The sequence below is a fragment of the Hemitrygon akajei genome, chromosome 32, assembly GCF_048418815.1.
Source record: "Hemitrygon akajei chromosome 32, sHemAka1.3, whole genome shotgun sequence".
NCBI lineage: Eukaryota > Metazoa > Chordata > Chondrichthyes > Myliobatiformes > Dasyatidae > Hemitrygon > Hemitrygon akajei.
Window position 1 is genome coordinate 33,210,791 of NC_133155.1, and position 16,685 is coordinate 33,227,475.

At 47.3% G+C, this 16,685-nt stretch overlaps 1 protein-coding gene across 1 annotated transcript in view; it reads right to left on the bottom strand.

Annotated features, from left to right (window-relative positions):
• LOC140719694 (potassium voltage-gated channel subfamily KQT member 4-like) overlaps nucleotides 1-16,685 on the bottom strand; it is a 180,582-nt gene that overhangs the window by 24,633 nt on the left and 139,264 nt on the right. The window contains exon 13 of the mRNA XM_073034493.1: nucleotides 2,723-2,854. Within this exon, the coding sequence (XP_072890594.1) occupies nucleotides 2,723-2,854 (132 nt within the window). The remainder of the gene's footprint in view (nucleotides 1-2,722; nucleotides 2,855-16,685) is intronic.

Below are 16,685 nucleotides of genomic sequence, written 5' to 3' on the forward strand. Positions count from 1 at the left end.
CCCTGTAACTTAGCACCTAACTCCCTGTGCAGAACCTCGTCATTTGTCCTACCCATGTCATTGGTACCTACATGGACCGTGACTTCTGGCTGTTCACCCTCCCACTAAAGAAGGCTGAGGACTCGATCCGGACCGTGGCACACAGGAGGCAATCCAGGAATCTCGTTCTTGCCCACAGAGCCTCCTGTCCATTCCCCTAACTAATGAATCCCCTATCACTGCAGTGTCCTTCTTCTCCCCCTTCCCCTCTGAGTCACAAAGGCAGACTCAGAGCCAGAGACCCGGCCACTGTGACTTTCCTCTGTTAGGTCATCCCATCCCCTACCCCCGGTAGTATCCAAAGTGATATGCCTGTTAGTGAGGAGCATGGCCACAGGAGTGCTCTGCACTGGCTCTTTAAACCTTCCCCTTCCTGACTGTCACCCAACTTCCTGTGTCCTGCACCTTGGCTGTAACTACCTCTCTATATGTCCTATCGATCATCCCTTCAGCCTCTCAAATGATCCGGAGTTCATCCAGTTCCAGCTCCAACTCCTTAACACGGTTTGTTAGAAACTGCAGCTGGAAGCACTTCCTGCAGTTGTAGTGGTCAGGGACACCGGAGGTCTCCCTGCCTTCCCACATCCTGCAAGAGGAGCATTCCACTATCCTGCCTGGCATCTCTACTATCCTAGCTCAGCAGATATAAAGAAGAGAATGAAAAAAATGAACCTTTCTTCCCTTTGCTTTCTCTGAGTGAAGCCTCTCAATGCTGAAGAGAACTTCAAGATCACCACTCTGACTCTGTCCACTCAGAAGACCGCCACTGTGATGATGGCTGCCGTGTTGCCCCTGCCTTCCTTTAATTTGTCCTTGCTAATCAATCCCAAATGCTGACTGGTTGCTGGTCAAAGCTCCTCCTCGCTGATTTGACCTGCTGCTGCCTTTCATCCTCGGGCAGTGGAACTAATTGAAGGCTCTTCCTGTCAAAACTTCCAATGTCCGGATTGGCCGCTTGTCTGTGTCAATGTGCCTTTAGTCTGTAGACCACTTTGTAAACACATCCATTCAGTTGATAAGGGTGTTCTTGTTACTTTAAGTTCGTCATTCCAGACCGACCTCTCTAACTTTGCCTCCTACACTGCTCCAGTGACGCCCAGGGTAAACTCAATTAGTCACCTTCCATCAAGGCAGTTTGCAGTGCTCAAGATTTAAAATGGAACTAAACTGTTTCAGAAATCCACTCCCTATATTCCCCAGTCTATGGATCTTTTGATTTTAATTTCTGTTTTCCTCTTCTGTCTTTGCCCATTTTTTAAACTCTTTGCTACCTTGACAACTCCAGTCTCTTTGCTACCTTGACAACTCCAGTCTGCACCAATCACAGACGTTCCCTCTGTTCTTTCCGCCTTAGAACGCGGTTACCTCCTCACTTTTCCAATTCTGATGAAGGATCGTTGACCTCAGGCTCTGACTTACCCTCTCTCCTCATGGACGCTGACCTGCATGATCTGGTTCCAGATTCTGTGCTTGGAGTATTCTGCTGCAACCGTGAGTCAGTGCACATGGCAATGGCTTGAAAATGACGCGAAGAGGGGATGGCTTGTTTGAATCAGTCTTGGACATGTCTTGTGAATTAAATAAACAGGGGCACAATAATGCTTTAAATTAAATCGGTGGGAGAGGGAGGGTTCTGGTTAGGGCATTATTCAAAGAAATGATAATGGATTGTGTAATGATAACCAGAGTTATGTAATGATATCAAGATAGGGTGGAACACAGGAATAGGAAAGAGCACAGGAGTATTAGAACCAAAGTAAAGAAACTGGTATAAAGCTCTTCATCATATTGGCATGAGGAATTTGTAGCAAGGTTGAAGAATGATGGGATTAAAAATAAATGGATCTGATCTATTAGTCCCCATTACACAGACCTGGTTAAAATGTTGCTAAGTCTGGGAAAGAACTATTCCAGGCAAATTAACCTTGAGAGGTGGAAAGGGAGGTTGGGGGTGGGGGGAGCTCTCCTGATAATAAAGAAAGAATGAAGGCAAGTAAATAGTGTGATCTTCCATGAGCAAATCAAGAAATAAAATTGGTCTGTGCAAAGTTAAAGGAAAGAAGGGCACAGAAAACATTAGCAGTCTCCTGCAGGCCTCCAAACAGTGGGAGTAGCACAGGGCATGGTATAAATCTGGGGCTTAGTGGTGCTTGTAACATGTAATACCTGTATTATCTTCGTTAATGTACATGTATATGGCAATTAAATTTGATAACGTTCTTATAACATAATGATGGGGAATTTTAATCAATATGTAACTTGCTGATGGACAAATCACATCAGCAACAATAGTGTGAATAGAAAGAAAAATTCATATAGTGTAAAGAAGCTGTTTTGTTTTTACAGCAGTGTTTTGAGGAATTCCTGAGGGAATAGGCTATTTGAGTACAAGTTCTTATGCCTGTATTTAAATCTCTTCATGAGCAAGTCTCCTTATTTTCCAAAACTGCTCTTGACCAGTTCTTTCACATTAAAGGTACTGTATAAAAGCAAGTTACTCCAGTAGCCAGAGTCCATGGAGCTGTGGAAGATTACTGTCAGTAGGACCACTTGTAGTGGTGTAGAAAGGAAATGAAAGGTGTAAACTGCCACCAAACCGGGACTAGTCCCTGTGCCAAAAGAAGCATATAAACCAGCTCCCTGAGACCCGACAGGCTGACTTAGAAAGCGACGCTTGACTGACCTGGACTGGAGGCTCTTGATCCGGCCCAACATGTCCAGGTGTCCTGCAGAGTATTGCTCTATCACATCTTTGACATCGTACGGCCGCAAGGTCTCTTTAAATTTCCTCTTTGCCACCAGAAACTTCAGAATCCTAGGGGAGAAGTGTGGAAAAGGCGTTAGGGCAACTCAACAGCAGATGGATTAACGCTTGCTGCGCAGTGTGAGTTAATGTATAATCCCAACAGAGTAGCCAAGGCTATGAGCCAAGAAGAACTATCTTTACTTATTCTGAGACAATCTGTTTTCTGTCTCTGTTCTATCTCCCAGTTATTCAGTTGTTGACAATAACTCACTCAACATAACTGATGCACCATTATTGAGCGTTTGTGGGAGGATGTGCAAGTTTGAATGGAGTGTTTAACAGTGTGTGACAGATATCTTTGGTATTATCAGAGGCTAGAGTGCAATACCAGGAAAATGCTCTATAGTCTATTAATACGGACATATAATATCAGAACTAGGAACGAGAAAGCGTTTTCGTACTTTTTATACTGACTGCAAACCACAGGCATGTTCACAATCCATAGTGATTTATTTGATCAAGTCAGAGTTAATCATTCACTAAGATGAAGATAATATATTTTAGTAGGGCTGTCATTACCATGTTGGTAATTCATAGGTCAGAGGGATAAGGGTGTTTCTAAATCAAATAACCGCAGATGCAGTTGTTCCATTGTTCAAGAGTGGCTCTATGCCGAGAAATTATAGGCTGGAGAGCCTGACGTTAGGTATGGGTAGATTATTGGAAGGTATCCTAAGGGACATGATGTATAAGTACTTGGATAGACAAGGCCTGATTAGAGACAGCTACCATGGCCTTGTGCATAGCAGTTATCTCTAACCAATCATATAGACTTTTTCAGGATGTTACCAGGAACGACAACGGACCTCGTTTACATAGACTTCAGTAAAGCCTTTGGCAGCCTGGTCAAGAAGTTTCAGCTGCTTGGCACACAGGACAAAGTAGTAAATCAGATTCAACACAGGCTTAGCGGGAGACGCCAGAGAGCGGTAGTAGATTTTTGACTAGAGGTCTATGACTAGCGGTGGGTCTGTTGTTCCTTGTCATCTACATCAATGATCTGAATGGTAGTGGGAAACTGAATCCGATCTGGGAATATACATCCAGAATTCATTGAAAGTGACATCACAGGTGGATAGAGTGGTAAGGAGAGTCTCGAACACCGGAGTTGGGATGTTGTAAAAGATATTGGTGAGCCCAGATTTGGAATACTATGGGAAGTTCTGCTCACCTGCTACAGGAAAGGTATCAATAAGATTGAAAGAATAAAGAGAAAGTTTACCAGGATGTTGCTGGGACTTGAGGACCTGAGTTATAGGAAAAGGTCGAATAGGTTAGGATTTTACTCCTTGGAGTGTAGAAGAGTGAGCGGTGACTTGATAGAGGTATCCAAAATTATGAGGGGTATAGATAGGGTAAATACAAGAAGGCTTTTTCACTGAGGTTGGGTGAGACTAGAACTAGTTATAGGTTAAAGGTGAAATATTTAAGGGGAACTTCTTCACTCAGAGGGTGGTGAGAGTGTGAAATGAGCTGATGGAGGAGGGTTTGATTTTAACATTTAAGGGTAGTTTGAGTGTCCGTGGATGGAGGGCTATGGTGGATTGATGGGACTAATCAGAATAACAGTTTAGCACAGATGAGATGGGCCAAAGGGCCTGCTTCTGCTCTGCTGCACTCTATGACTCCATAACTCAATTCAGGGAATCTGAAACAAAAACGGAAAACGTTGTATGTTCTTAGGTGGGTCAGGCAGAACCTGGGCAAAGAGAAAAAGAGTTAGTGTTTCCATTGTATAAAGGGGCTTCAATCTTAAACATTTCTACCCATGTTGCTTGACTTGGTGAATGTTTCCCGCAGTTTCAGGGATGTTTCTCGTGTTCAGGACGGAAGCTGTCTGGTGCACATGCACAGTTGAAGAGGAAGTGTGGTGGTTCAGTCCACGGACAGAATGCGTAGAAAGAGGCCATGTGGATTAGAATGCGTTGGTCCATTGCACCCCACCTGTCACACTCCTGTTCACTCCCCATGCGTGTTCATGCTCCTCTGTCCCAAGCAATGATTAAATTCCTTGTTAAAATAATTTGACATATTTGTGGTGAAACATACCATTGTCTGCATTAAGAGCTCTTGTGTTTGTTTAATCTGCTTTACAAGTTAATGAATGATTTTAAATCTGCACCCTAAGAAGAAACACTATTTCTTCTTGAATTCCCTTCGGAATTGTGATGTGCAATATGGTGACCTTTTGACTCTGGTATACCATAAGACCATATAGACATAGGAGCAGAATTAGGCTATTTGGCCCATTGAGACTGCTCTGCCATTCAATCATAGCTGAACCTTCTTTTTTCTGCTCCTCAGCCCTATTTCCTGGCCTTCTCCCCGTAACTCTTGATATCATGTCCAAACAAGAACCTATCAATCTCTGCCTCAAATATACCCAAAAACTTGACCTCCACAGCTGCATGTGGCAACAAATTCCACAAATTCACCACCCTCCCCTGACTAAAGAAATTTCTCTGCATTCCTGTTTTAAAGAAAGGCACCCCTCTATCTTGAGGCTGTGCCCTCTTGTCCTAGACTCCCCCACCATGGGAAACATCCTTTCCACATCTACTCTGTCTAGGCCTTTCAACATTCGAAAGATTTCAATCAGATCCCCCCTCATCCTTCTAAATTCCAGCGAGTACAGTCCCAGAGCCATCACATTCCTCGTATGATAACCCTTCCATTCCTGGAATCATCCTTGTGAACTTCCTATGGACCCTCTCCAAAGCCAGCACATCTGTTCTAAGATGAGGAGCCCAAAATTGTACACAATACTCACCAGTGCCTTATAAAGCCTCAGCATCACATCCCTGCTCTTGCATTCTAGACCTCTTGAAATGAATGAAAACACTGCATTTGCCTTCTTCACCACTGACTCAACCTGCAAATTAACCTTTAGGGTGTTTTGCACAAGGACTCCTAAGTCCCTTTGCATCTCAGAATTTTGGATTATCTCCCCATTTAGAAAATAGTCCACACATTTATTTCTACTACCAAAGTGCATAACCATGCATTTTCCAATATTATATTTCATTTGCCACTTTCTTGCCCATTCTCCTAATCTGTCTAAGTCTTTCAGCATCCTATCTATTTCCTCAACACTACCTGTCCCTCCACCAATCTTTGTATCATCTGCAAACTTGGCAATAAAGCCATCTATTCCATCATCTAAACTATTTACATACAGCATAAAAAGCACAGGTCCCTACACTGAGCCCTGTCGAATGCCGCTAGTCACTGGCAGCCAACCAGACAAGGAGCCTTTCATTCCAACTTGCTGCCTCCTACCAATCAGTCAATGCTCTAACCATGTAACTTTCCTGCATTACCATGGGCTCTTAACTTGGTAAGCAGCCTCATGTGTGGTATCTTGTCAAAGGCCTTCTGGAAATCCTAATATACAACATTCACTGTATCCCCTTTATCTATCCAACTTGTAACCTCCAACAGGTTCATCAGGTAGGAAACTACCTATCTTGTCCTGAGTCACCAAGTACTCCATCACCTCGTCCTTAACAATTGACTCTTCCCGACCACTGGGGTCAGACCAACTGGTCTATAATTTCCTTTCTGCTGCCTTCCTCTTTTCTTAAAGAGTGGAGTGACATTTGTAATTTTCCAGTCCTCTTGTCAGAGTCCAATGGTTTTGGAAGATCATTGCTAATGCTGCCACAATCTCTAACGCTACCACTTTCAGAACTCTAGGGTGCAGTTCATCTGGTCCGGGTGACTTATGTACTTCCAGCTAAATGGCCAGGTTCAAGTCGGTCAGGCCCATAGCCCGCCTGAGACTTGGGTAAAAGAATGTGGACAAAGGAGATCCCGTCAAAACATGATTTCTCATATCACATTGAATGTTTATGACATTGAAGGAGGCCATTTGGCCCGTAGAGTCTGTGCTGGCTTTCAGAGCAACCCCATCAATCTCATTTCCCCATTTATTTCTCTGTGACCTATCATTCTCCAATGAGCGTCTGTCATCTTCCCCAGATCCTCCTCTTACCCATCGACACAAGGGAACATTTTCAATGGCCAACCTAGCCTTCGGGATGTGGCAGGAAACCATATGGACACAGGGAGAGTGTGCAAACTCCTCACTGCCAATACTGGAGGCCGGATTGCACCCGGATAGTCGGATCAGCCATGCATCAATACTACCTGCTGCAGCACTGTACTGCCCCGACCCGTACCGCACTGGAAAGGCTTACAGTTACAAGCTGACCACATCTTCGATTCACTCCAATATTTTACTGACAAGGGCATGTCCTTAACTGTTCTCATCAGTTTACTATAGGAAGCAGATATCCAGTGTGTACATAGGAACTTTTGACAAAGTGACCATGATCAAAGAAGTTGATTTTGACCCTGTTGAAAATGGAATTAAAACTGGGCAGGATTCCTAATCGTTTGCTTTCAAAACTTGTTTTCATTAGAAGGAACATCCACAATGTTTATTTTCGTTGGGACACACTGATGAAAATGCTGTGGTAATGAGGCTTGCATTTCAGGATTCCTTGTCTGACACTGCAGCAGGAGGGGTGGCTAACTGCTGTCTATTAACTAGGACAAGCTAGTGCAGTGAAGAGCTGGGCTGCACAATTAGAGTCATTGACCAAGTAATCTCCCAGCAAACTCTGAGACAAGCTATGGATTGTGAAGTGTTTAATTATTTATTGAGATACAACGCGGAACAGGCCAATCCAGCCCAGCAAGCCCCGATTTAACCCAAGCCCAATCACGGGACAATTTACATTGACCAATTAACCTACCAACAAGTAGGTCTTTGGACTGTGGGAGGAAATGTAAAACTCCTTACAGGCAGTGGTGGGATTTGAACACCGGTTCATGGTACTGTAAACCGGTGTGCTAACCACTACACTACCATGCAAACAATGAAGGAGATAGGTAAGGGGACAATGAAGGCGACGTGTAAGGGTAGTGGTGTCACATTGCTCAAGATCAAACAAAAACTACAGAGTGAGGAGCTGTAGGATAAAGTTCTCAGAGCTAGTTCACTTCCAGACACGAACCTGCCATATTGAAGCAGTGTGTGGAAGCAAAAACCAGGTGATGGAAGATTTTTTAAGTACTTTTAACCTCCTCAGCTAGTGCACCACTCCAGTAAAATAACAGTAGAAAATGCTCAAAACACTCAGCAGGTCAGGCAGCATGTGTGGAGAGGGAAATAGACTTAACGTTCCAGTTTAAACACTCCTCCTCAGAACTGATGCAGGATTGGCTATTTGAGATGTTGTCAGTGGACAATTGAGACAGGGGTGTAGGAATGGAAAGTCAGTCACTGTCTGTCATACTTCGGAAGTAGCAGATGGATGACCTTGGGATGGGGTGGTGTGTGTGTGTGTGTGTGTGTGTGTGTGTGTGTGTGTGTGTGTGTGTGTGTGTGTGTGTGTGTGTGTGTGTGTGTGTGTGTGTGTGTGTGTGTGTGTGTGTGTGTGTGTGTGTGTGTGTGTGCGGTGGAGGTGGGGGTCATTTTGTGTTTGGAAGGGTAGAGGGAAAGGGAGAGGTATCCCAATGTCAGCCACAGAGTCATAGAGAGCTACAGCGCAGAAACTGGCCTTTCAGCCCATTTAGTTGTTGGCGAGCTGCTAGCCTGCCTAGTCCCATCGACTCGCACCTGGAGCATAGTCCTTCGCACCTCGCCATTCCATGTACTTATCCAAACTTCTCTTAACTCTTGCAATCAAACCCGTGTCCACCACTTCTGCTACAGCTCGTTCCGCACTTACGGTTAGTAAGTGGGCACGCTGGTTTGGTGTCAGAAGTGTGGCGACACTTGTGGGCTGCCCAGCACAGTCCACGCTGATTGGATCTGATGCAAACAACGTATTTCACTGTATGTTTTGATGTACACGTGAGAAATAAAGCTAATCCATTTTTAAAAATCTTCCAATTAACCTACCAACCTATGTGCTTTTGGGATGTGGGAGGGAAACTGGAGCACCCAAGGAAACCTAATGGTCAGAGGGAGAATGTGCAAATTCCATGTGGAGGGTAGTGAAGGTTAGGACTGAATACAGGCCACTGATAGTGACTTGATTAGATGATACAGGTTGAACACAATATCCTGAAGAGGGAAGGTGAACAGCCAGAGGTCGTGGTGCATATTGGTACCAATGACATAGGCAAGAAAAGGGAGGATGTTCTGAAAAGAGACTGCAGGGAGTGAGGAAGGAAGTTGAGAAGCAGGACCTCAAAGGTAGTAACCTCGGGATTACTGCCTGTGCCACGTGACAGTGAGTATAGGAATAGAGTGAGGTGGAGGATAAATGCATGGCTGAGGGATTGCATCAGTGGGCAGGGATTCAGATTTCTGGATCATTGGGATCTCTCCTGGGGCAGGCGTGATCTGTACAAAAAGGACGGGTTGCACTTGAATCCGAAGGGGACCAATATCCTGGCAGGAAGGTTTGCTAAGACTATTGGAGAGAGTTTGGGTGTGAACTGAACTGAAGAGACAAAGGAAGAGGCGGTTGGCTCACAAATAGAGAAAGCTTGGAGACAGTGTGAGAGGGAGGAAAGGCAGGTGATAGAGAAGGGGCACGCTCAACTGATGGTTTGAAATGTGTCTATTTTAATGCAAGGTGTATCATGAACAAAGCGGATGAGCTTAGAGCATGGATCAATACTTGGAACTATGATGTTGTAGACATTACAGAGACTTGGATGGCTCAGGGACAGGAATGGTTACTTCAAGTGCCAGGCTTTAGATGTTTCAGAAAGGACAGGGAGGGAGGCAAAAGAGGTGGGGGCATGGCACTGTTGATCAGAGATAGTGTCATGGCAGCAGAAAAGGTGGACACCATGGAGAAATTGTCTACTGAGTCTCTGTGGGTGGAAGTTAGAAACAGAAAGGGGTCAATGACTCTACTAGGTGTTTTATAGATCACCTAATAGTAACAGAGACATTGAGGAGCAGATAGAGAGACAGATTCTGGAAAGGTGTAATTATAATAGGGTTGTCGTGGTGGGAGATTTAATTTCCCGAATATTGATTGGCATCTCCCTAGAGCGATGGGATTAGATGGGGTAGAGTTTGTTAGGTGTGTTCAGGAAGGTTTCCTGACACAATATGTAGATAAGCCTACAAGAGGAGAGGTTGTACTTGATCTGGTATTGGGAAATGAACCTGCTCAGGTGTCAGGTCTCTCAGTGGGAGAGCATTTTGGAGACAGTGATGCAATTCTATCTCTTTTACCATAGCATTGGAGAGGGATAGGAACAGACAATTTAGGAAAGCATTTAATTGGAGTAAGGGGAAATATGAAGCTATCAGGCAGGAACTTAGAAGCATAAATTGGGAACAGATGTTCTCAGGGAAATGTACTGCAGAAATGTGGCAAATGTTCAGGGCATATTTGCGTTCTGCATAAGTACGTTCCAATGAGACAGGGAAAGGACGGTAGAGTTCAGGAACTGTGGGCTTCAAAGGCAGTTGAAAATCTAGTCAAGAAGAAAAGAAAAGCTTGTGAAAGGATCAAAGACCTAGAGATCTAGAAGATTATAAGGCCAGCAAGAAGGAGCTTAAGAATGAAATTAGGAGAGCCAGAGGTGACCATGAGAAGGCCTTGGTGAGCAGGATTAAGGAAAACCCCAAGGCATTCTACAAGTATGTGAAGAGCAAGAGGAAAAGATTTAAGAGAATAGGACCAATCAAGGGTGACAGTAGAAAAGTATGTATGGACAGAGGAGATAGCTGAGGTACTTAAATAATACTTCACTTCCATATTCACTATGGAAAAGGATCTTGGCGATTGTAGGGATGACTTACAGCGGATTGAAAAGATTGAGCATATAGACATTAAAAAGGAGGATGTGCTGAAGCTTTTGGAAATTATCAAGTTGGATAAGTCTCCGGGACCGGACGAGATATACCACAGGTTACTGTGGGAGGCGAGGGAGGAGATTACTGAGCCTCTGGCAATGATCTTTGTATCATCAATGGGGACCGGGGAGGTTCCAGAGGACTGGCGGGTTGCAGATGTTATTCCCTTATTTAAGAAAGGAGATAGCCCATGAAATTATAGACCAGTAAGTCTTACTTCAGTGGTTGGTAAGTTGATGGAGAAGATCCTGAGAGGCAGGATTTGTGAACATTTGGAGAGGCATAATATGATTAGGAATAGTCAGCATGGTTTAAAGCTTGATTGATTTTTTTGAGGATGTGACTAAACACATTGATGAAGGCAGAGCAGTAGATGTAGTGTATATGGATTTCAGCAAGGCATTTGATAAGGTACCCCATGCAAGGCTTATTGAGAAAGTAAGGAGGCATGGGATCCAAGGGGACCTTGCTTTGTGGATCCAGAACTGGTTTGCCGACAGATGGCAAAGAGTGGTTGTAGACGGGTCATATTCTACATGGAGGTCAGTGACCAGTGGTGAGCCTCAGGGATCTGTTCTGGGACCCCTACTCTTCGTGATCTTTATAAATGACCTGAATGAGGAAGTGGAGGGATGGGTTAGAAAATTTGCTGATGACACAAAGGTTGGGGGTGTTGTGGATAGTATGGAGGGCTGTTAGAGGTTACAGCGGGACATCGATAGGATGCAAAACTGGGCTGAGAAATGGCAGATGGAGTTCAACCCAGATAAGTGTGAGGTGGTTCATTTTGGTAGTTCAAATATGATAGCAGAATATAGTATAAATGGTAAGACTCTTGGCAGTGTGGAGGATCAGAGGGATCTTGGGGTCCAAGTCCATAGGACACTCAAAACTGCTGCGTAGATTGACTCTGTGGTTAAGAAGGCATATGGTGCATTGGGTTTCATCAACTGTGGGATTGAGTTTAAGACCCGAGAGGTAATATTACAGCTACATCAGACCCTGGTCACCCCACTTGGAGTACTGTGTTCAGTTCTGGTCACCTCACTACAGGAAGAATGTGGAACTATAGAAAGGGTGCAGAGGAGATTTACAAGGATGTTGCCTGGATTGGGGAACATGCCTTATGAGAATAGGTTGAGTGAGCCCGGCCTTTTCTCCTTGGAGAGGGGGACAATGAGAGGTGTATAAGATAATGAGAGGCATTGATTGTGTGGATAGTCAGAAGCTTTTTCCCAGGGCTTAAATAGCTAACACGAGAGGGCATAGTAGTTACAGAGGAGATGTCAGGGGTAGGGTTTTTACGCAGAGAGTGGTGAGTGTGAGGAATGGGCTGCCGGCAACAGTGGTGGAGGCGGATACGATAGGGTCTTTTAAGAGATTCCTGGACAGGCACATGGAGCTTAGAAAAATGGAGGGCTATGGGTTACTGTAGGTAACTTCTAAAGTAAGTACATGTTCAGCACAGCATTGTGGGCTGAAGGGCCTGTATTGTGCTGTAGGTTTTCTATGTTTCTATGAACAAGAATGCTTTATTTTGTAACATCTGAAACAGAATGAAAACAGCAGTGACTTGGTTCATTAAACCTGTCAATGCAAACTCAGAAACCAACAGAAATGTCCTCATTACATAGTGAGTTCCATAGTGAGGAAAAGCCAGCTCCTCAGGGTGTCTGTAAAACACTTCCTGGTCCACTCAGTGTAGTGAGACTTGTGTGTCAAGCAGAAGTAAAGCAGAACCAGTTTAGGCTGAAAGTGCTTGAAGTAAAGAGTATCAGCTTTAATAGTTATTCCTCAATGACTGGGGAAAGGAGAACTCAACTTGCAGCTTGAATGAGGGTGTGAAGCAACTTGAAATGAACAGGTTAATAATCTTGTTCAGCATCATTCAACATCAGGGATCCAGCAAGCTGCAGTAACCCAGCACCTTTGGCACTTCAGTAGTGCCGGATGTGAAGAGTTTTTAGACTATGTGGGGCAAGTTTTTTTTTTGCAAAGAGAGTGAGAGACGCGTGCCCCACAATCTCTCTTTTCTGGCCCCACTAAAGTCACATAGGGGCCAGATTATCAGAGGTTTACACGTCTCACTGCCTCTATTCAAAGACCTCAGACACTCCGGACATTCTCCCTTCTCCCCTCTCTCCCATCGGGCAGAAGGTACAAAAGCCAGAATGGATGTACCACCGGGCTTGAGGACAGCTGTTATCAGACTATTGAATGTCCCCGAGCACGATGAGACGGGCGGTTGACCTCACACTCACGGCCATACGCTGACATTGTATGATGCTGAACAGACTGGTCAGTGAAAGTGTTAATATGCTGCCAGGGTTGTGGCCGAAGCAGATGTGATAGAAACATTACGGTGCACTTTGATGGGCATATGAATGTACAGGGGATGAAAGGATATGGACCATGTGTAGGGAGAAGGGATGAGTTTAATTCAGTGTTCTTAATTAGTCCAGCTACACAGGGTCTGCTCCTGTGCTGTCCTCTTCTACATCCTCTGTTTTATTAGACATTAATACCAAACACACCTTTACTTCACTCTCTTTTACCCAGAGCACACAGCAATGTAATAAACATTCCAGAGAAGCTGAATCCCAGCTTCAGCCACAAATCCTGAGCCCAGGCGTTCCCGACGCCAGCCCTGACTTCAGCCACTGTGGTGAACTACATATACCTGTCTGGACTGCTCCTGTGGCTCCTCCCACAGACCCCTGCTGACTGCTCCTGTGGTTCCTCCCACAGACCCCCTGCTGACTGCTCCTGTGGCTCCTCCCACAGACCCCTGCTGACTGCTCCTGTGGTTCCTCCCACAGACCCCTGATGACAGCTCCTGTGGCTCCTCCCACAGACCCCTGATGACAGCTCCTGTGGCTCCTCCCACAGACCCCCTGCTGACTGCTCCTGTGGCTCCGCCCACAGACCCCTGCTGACAGCTCCTGTGGCTCCTCCCACAGACCCCTGCTGACAGCTCCTATGGCTCCTCCCACAGACCCCTGCTGACAGCTCCTGTGGCTCCTCCCACAGACCCCTGCTGACAGCTCCTATGGCTCCTCCCACAGACCCCTGCTGACAGCTCCTGTGGCTCCTCCCACAGACCCCCTGCTGACAGCTCCTGTGGCTCCTCCCACAGACCCCCTGCTGACAGCTCCTGTGGCTCCTCCCACAGACCCCTGCTGACAGCTCCTGTGGCTCCTCCCACAGACCCCCTGCTGACAGCTCCTGTGGCTCCTCCCACAGACCCCTGCTGACAGCTCCTGTGGCTCCTCCCACAGACCCCCGCTGACAGCTCCTGTGGCTCCTCCCACAGACCCCCGCTGACTGCTCCTGTGGCTCCTCCCACAGACCCCCGCTGACAGCTCCTGTGGCTCCTCCCACAGACCCCCGCTGACTGCTCCTGTGGCTCCTCCCACAGACCCCCGCTGACAGCTCCTGTGGCTCCTCCCACAGACCCCCGCTGACAGCTCCTGTGGCTCCTCCCACAGACCCCCGCTGACTGCTCCTGTGGCTCCTCCCACAGACCCCCGCTGACAGCTCCTGTGGCTCCTCCCACAGACCCCCGCTGACTGCTCCTGTGGCTCCTCCCACAGACCCCTGCTGACAGCTCCTGTGGCTCCTCCCACAGACCCCTGCTGACTGCTCCTGTGGCTCCTCCCACAGACCCCTGCTGACAGCTCCTGTGGCTCCTCCCACAGACCCCTGCTGACAGCTCCTGTGGCTCCTCCCACAGACCCCTGCTGACAGCTCCTGTGGCTCCTCCCACAGACCCCCTGCTGACAGCTCCTGTGGCCCCTCCCACTGACCCCTGCTGACAGCTCCTGTGGCTCCTCCCACAGACCCCTGCTGACAGCTCCTGTGGCTCCTCCCACAGACCCCTGCTGACAGCTCCTGTGGCTCCTCCCACAGACCCCCTGCTGACAGCTCCTGTGGCCCCTCCCACTGACCCCTGCTGACAGCTCCTGTGGCTCCTCCCACAGACCCCTGCTGACAGCTCCTGTGGCTCCTCCCACAGACCCCTGCTGACTGCTCCTGTGGCTCCTCCCACAGACCCCTGCTGACTGCTCCTGTGGCCCCTCCCACAGACCCCTGCTGACAGCTCCTGTGGCTCCTCCCACAGACCCCTGCTGACAGCTCCTGTGGCTCCTCCCACAGACCCCTGCTGACTGCTCCTGTGGCTCCTCCCACAGACCCCTGCTGACAGCTCCTGTGGCTCCTCCCACAGACCCCTGCTGACAGCTCCTGTGGCTCCTCCCACAGACCCCTGCTGACAGCTCCTGTGGCTCCTCCCACAGACCCCTGCTGACAGCTCCTGTGGCTCCTCCCACTGACCCCTGCTGACAGCTCCTGTGGCTCCTCCCACAGACCCCTGCTGACAGCTCCTGTGGCTCCTCCCACAGACCCCTGCTGACTGCTCCTGTGGCCCCTCCCACAGACCCCTGCTGACAGCTCCTGTGGCTCCTCCCACAGACCCCTGCTGACAGCTCCTGTGGCTCCTCCCACAGACCCCTGCTGACTGCTCCTGTGGCTCCTCCCACAGACCCCTGCTGACAGCTCCTGTGGCTCCTCCCACAGACCCCTGCTGACAGCTCCTGTGACTCCTCCCACAGACCCCTGTGACTCCTCCCACAGACCCCTGCTGACAGCTCCTGTGGCTCCTCCCACAGACCCCTGCTGACAGCTCCTGTGGCTCCTCCCACAGACCCCTGCTGACAGCTCCTGTGGCTCCTCCCACAGACCCCTGCTGACTGCTCCTGTGGCCCCGCCCACTGACCCCTGTATAAAGGCGATTGAGGCCTGAGCCCGGCCTCACTCTCCAGGATGTAGTGTTGTTCATTCTTCCAGTCAATAAAAGCCGATATCTCGCTTCTTACGTCTCAGAGTGAGTTATTGATGGTGCATCAGCCACACACTCTGTCTCCAGTCCGGATGATCAGAGTCTCACTGATGCTGGTTGCTAAGACATGAAAGTTGTTCAACACTTCAAGCACATGTGCGGGCCTCACCTTCAACGGGACCTGACTGACAGTCAAAACTCTTCACCATGGATCTAAGTAGAATATATTTTATTTCAATTCACTCATTCATTAATCCTTGCTTGCCTTAGAGTGGCAAATATTCTGGATGTGTTCTGTGAAGGTTTTCAGTGAGCTTCGCAACAACTTTTGTTGTGAGTTAAATTCTCGATGAAAATCTGATGAAATCACACTCTACCTACTTCTATTTACCTCTTTACACAATCCGTAATCTTCCCAGGAGAACTGCGCTTGGGATTGAAGCAAACAGAACGCGAGGGCCAAAACAACCAGGTACACCAAACAGATGTCACACGAGGTTTTCTTCTTGGAAGCCGAGCCCAGAACTGTACACTTCAGTTTCCCCCAAAACAATAGCCTTATTTTGCTGGGTGTTCCTGTGGCTTACGTGCTGGGAAGTGTCCTACTGCTCTCTTTATCTGATTTCTAGTCCATGGGAATCTATATTCAAGTGCCAAGGTTAGTGCCCTGCCAGCTTTATGGAATGACGGCTAACATCTCTCCAGTTTCAAAGTTACAGCAATGAAACAGTGAAGTTTAATTGACGGGATGAAATCCACTTATTATGAGTGGTCAGAATGCCTGTCTGTCTGAAATCCCCTGAAGCAGAAGCAATCGATTATCCAAAGCTGCTAAGTCACCATGCACAGGTCTGTCGAAGTTGCATAATGACAAAGGATGAGGGGATTTGTTGGAAGCTGAGACAATTGCCATTTTCTGTAAACACTGCACTGTCTTTCTCTGGAGTTGTGTGATGGGGCAAAGTCATGGGAGTTTTCCTCTATAAAATTCCGTCCATTCTGCATCTACTGCTGATGTATCCCAGATCGACCTTACTCTGGGAATGTCTGATGGAACAATGCAGTCCTCTGTAAGTATGTCCGAATTCAATGCTTGCTGGATTTTCCATGCTAGTTGGGGGCGGGTGGGAGGGGATCACTTCTGTACCCTTTCCCTGTCCCACCTCAGC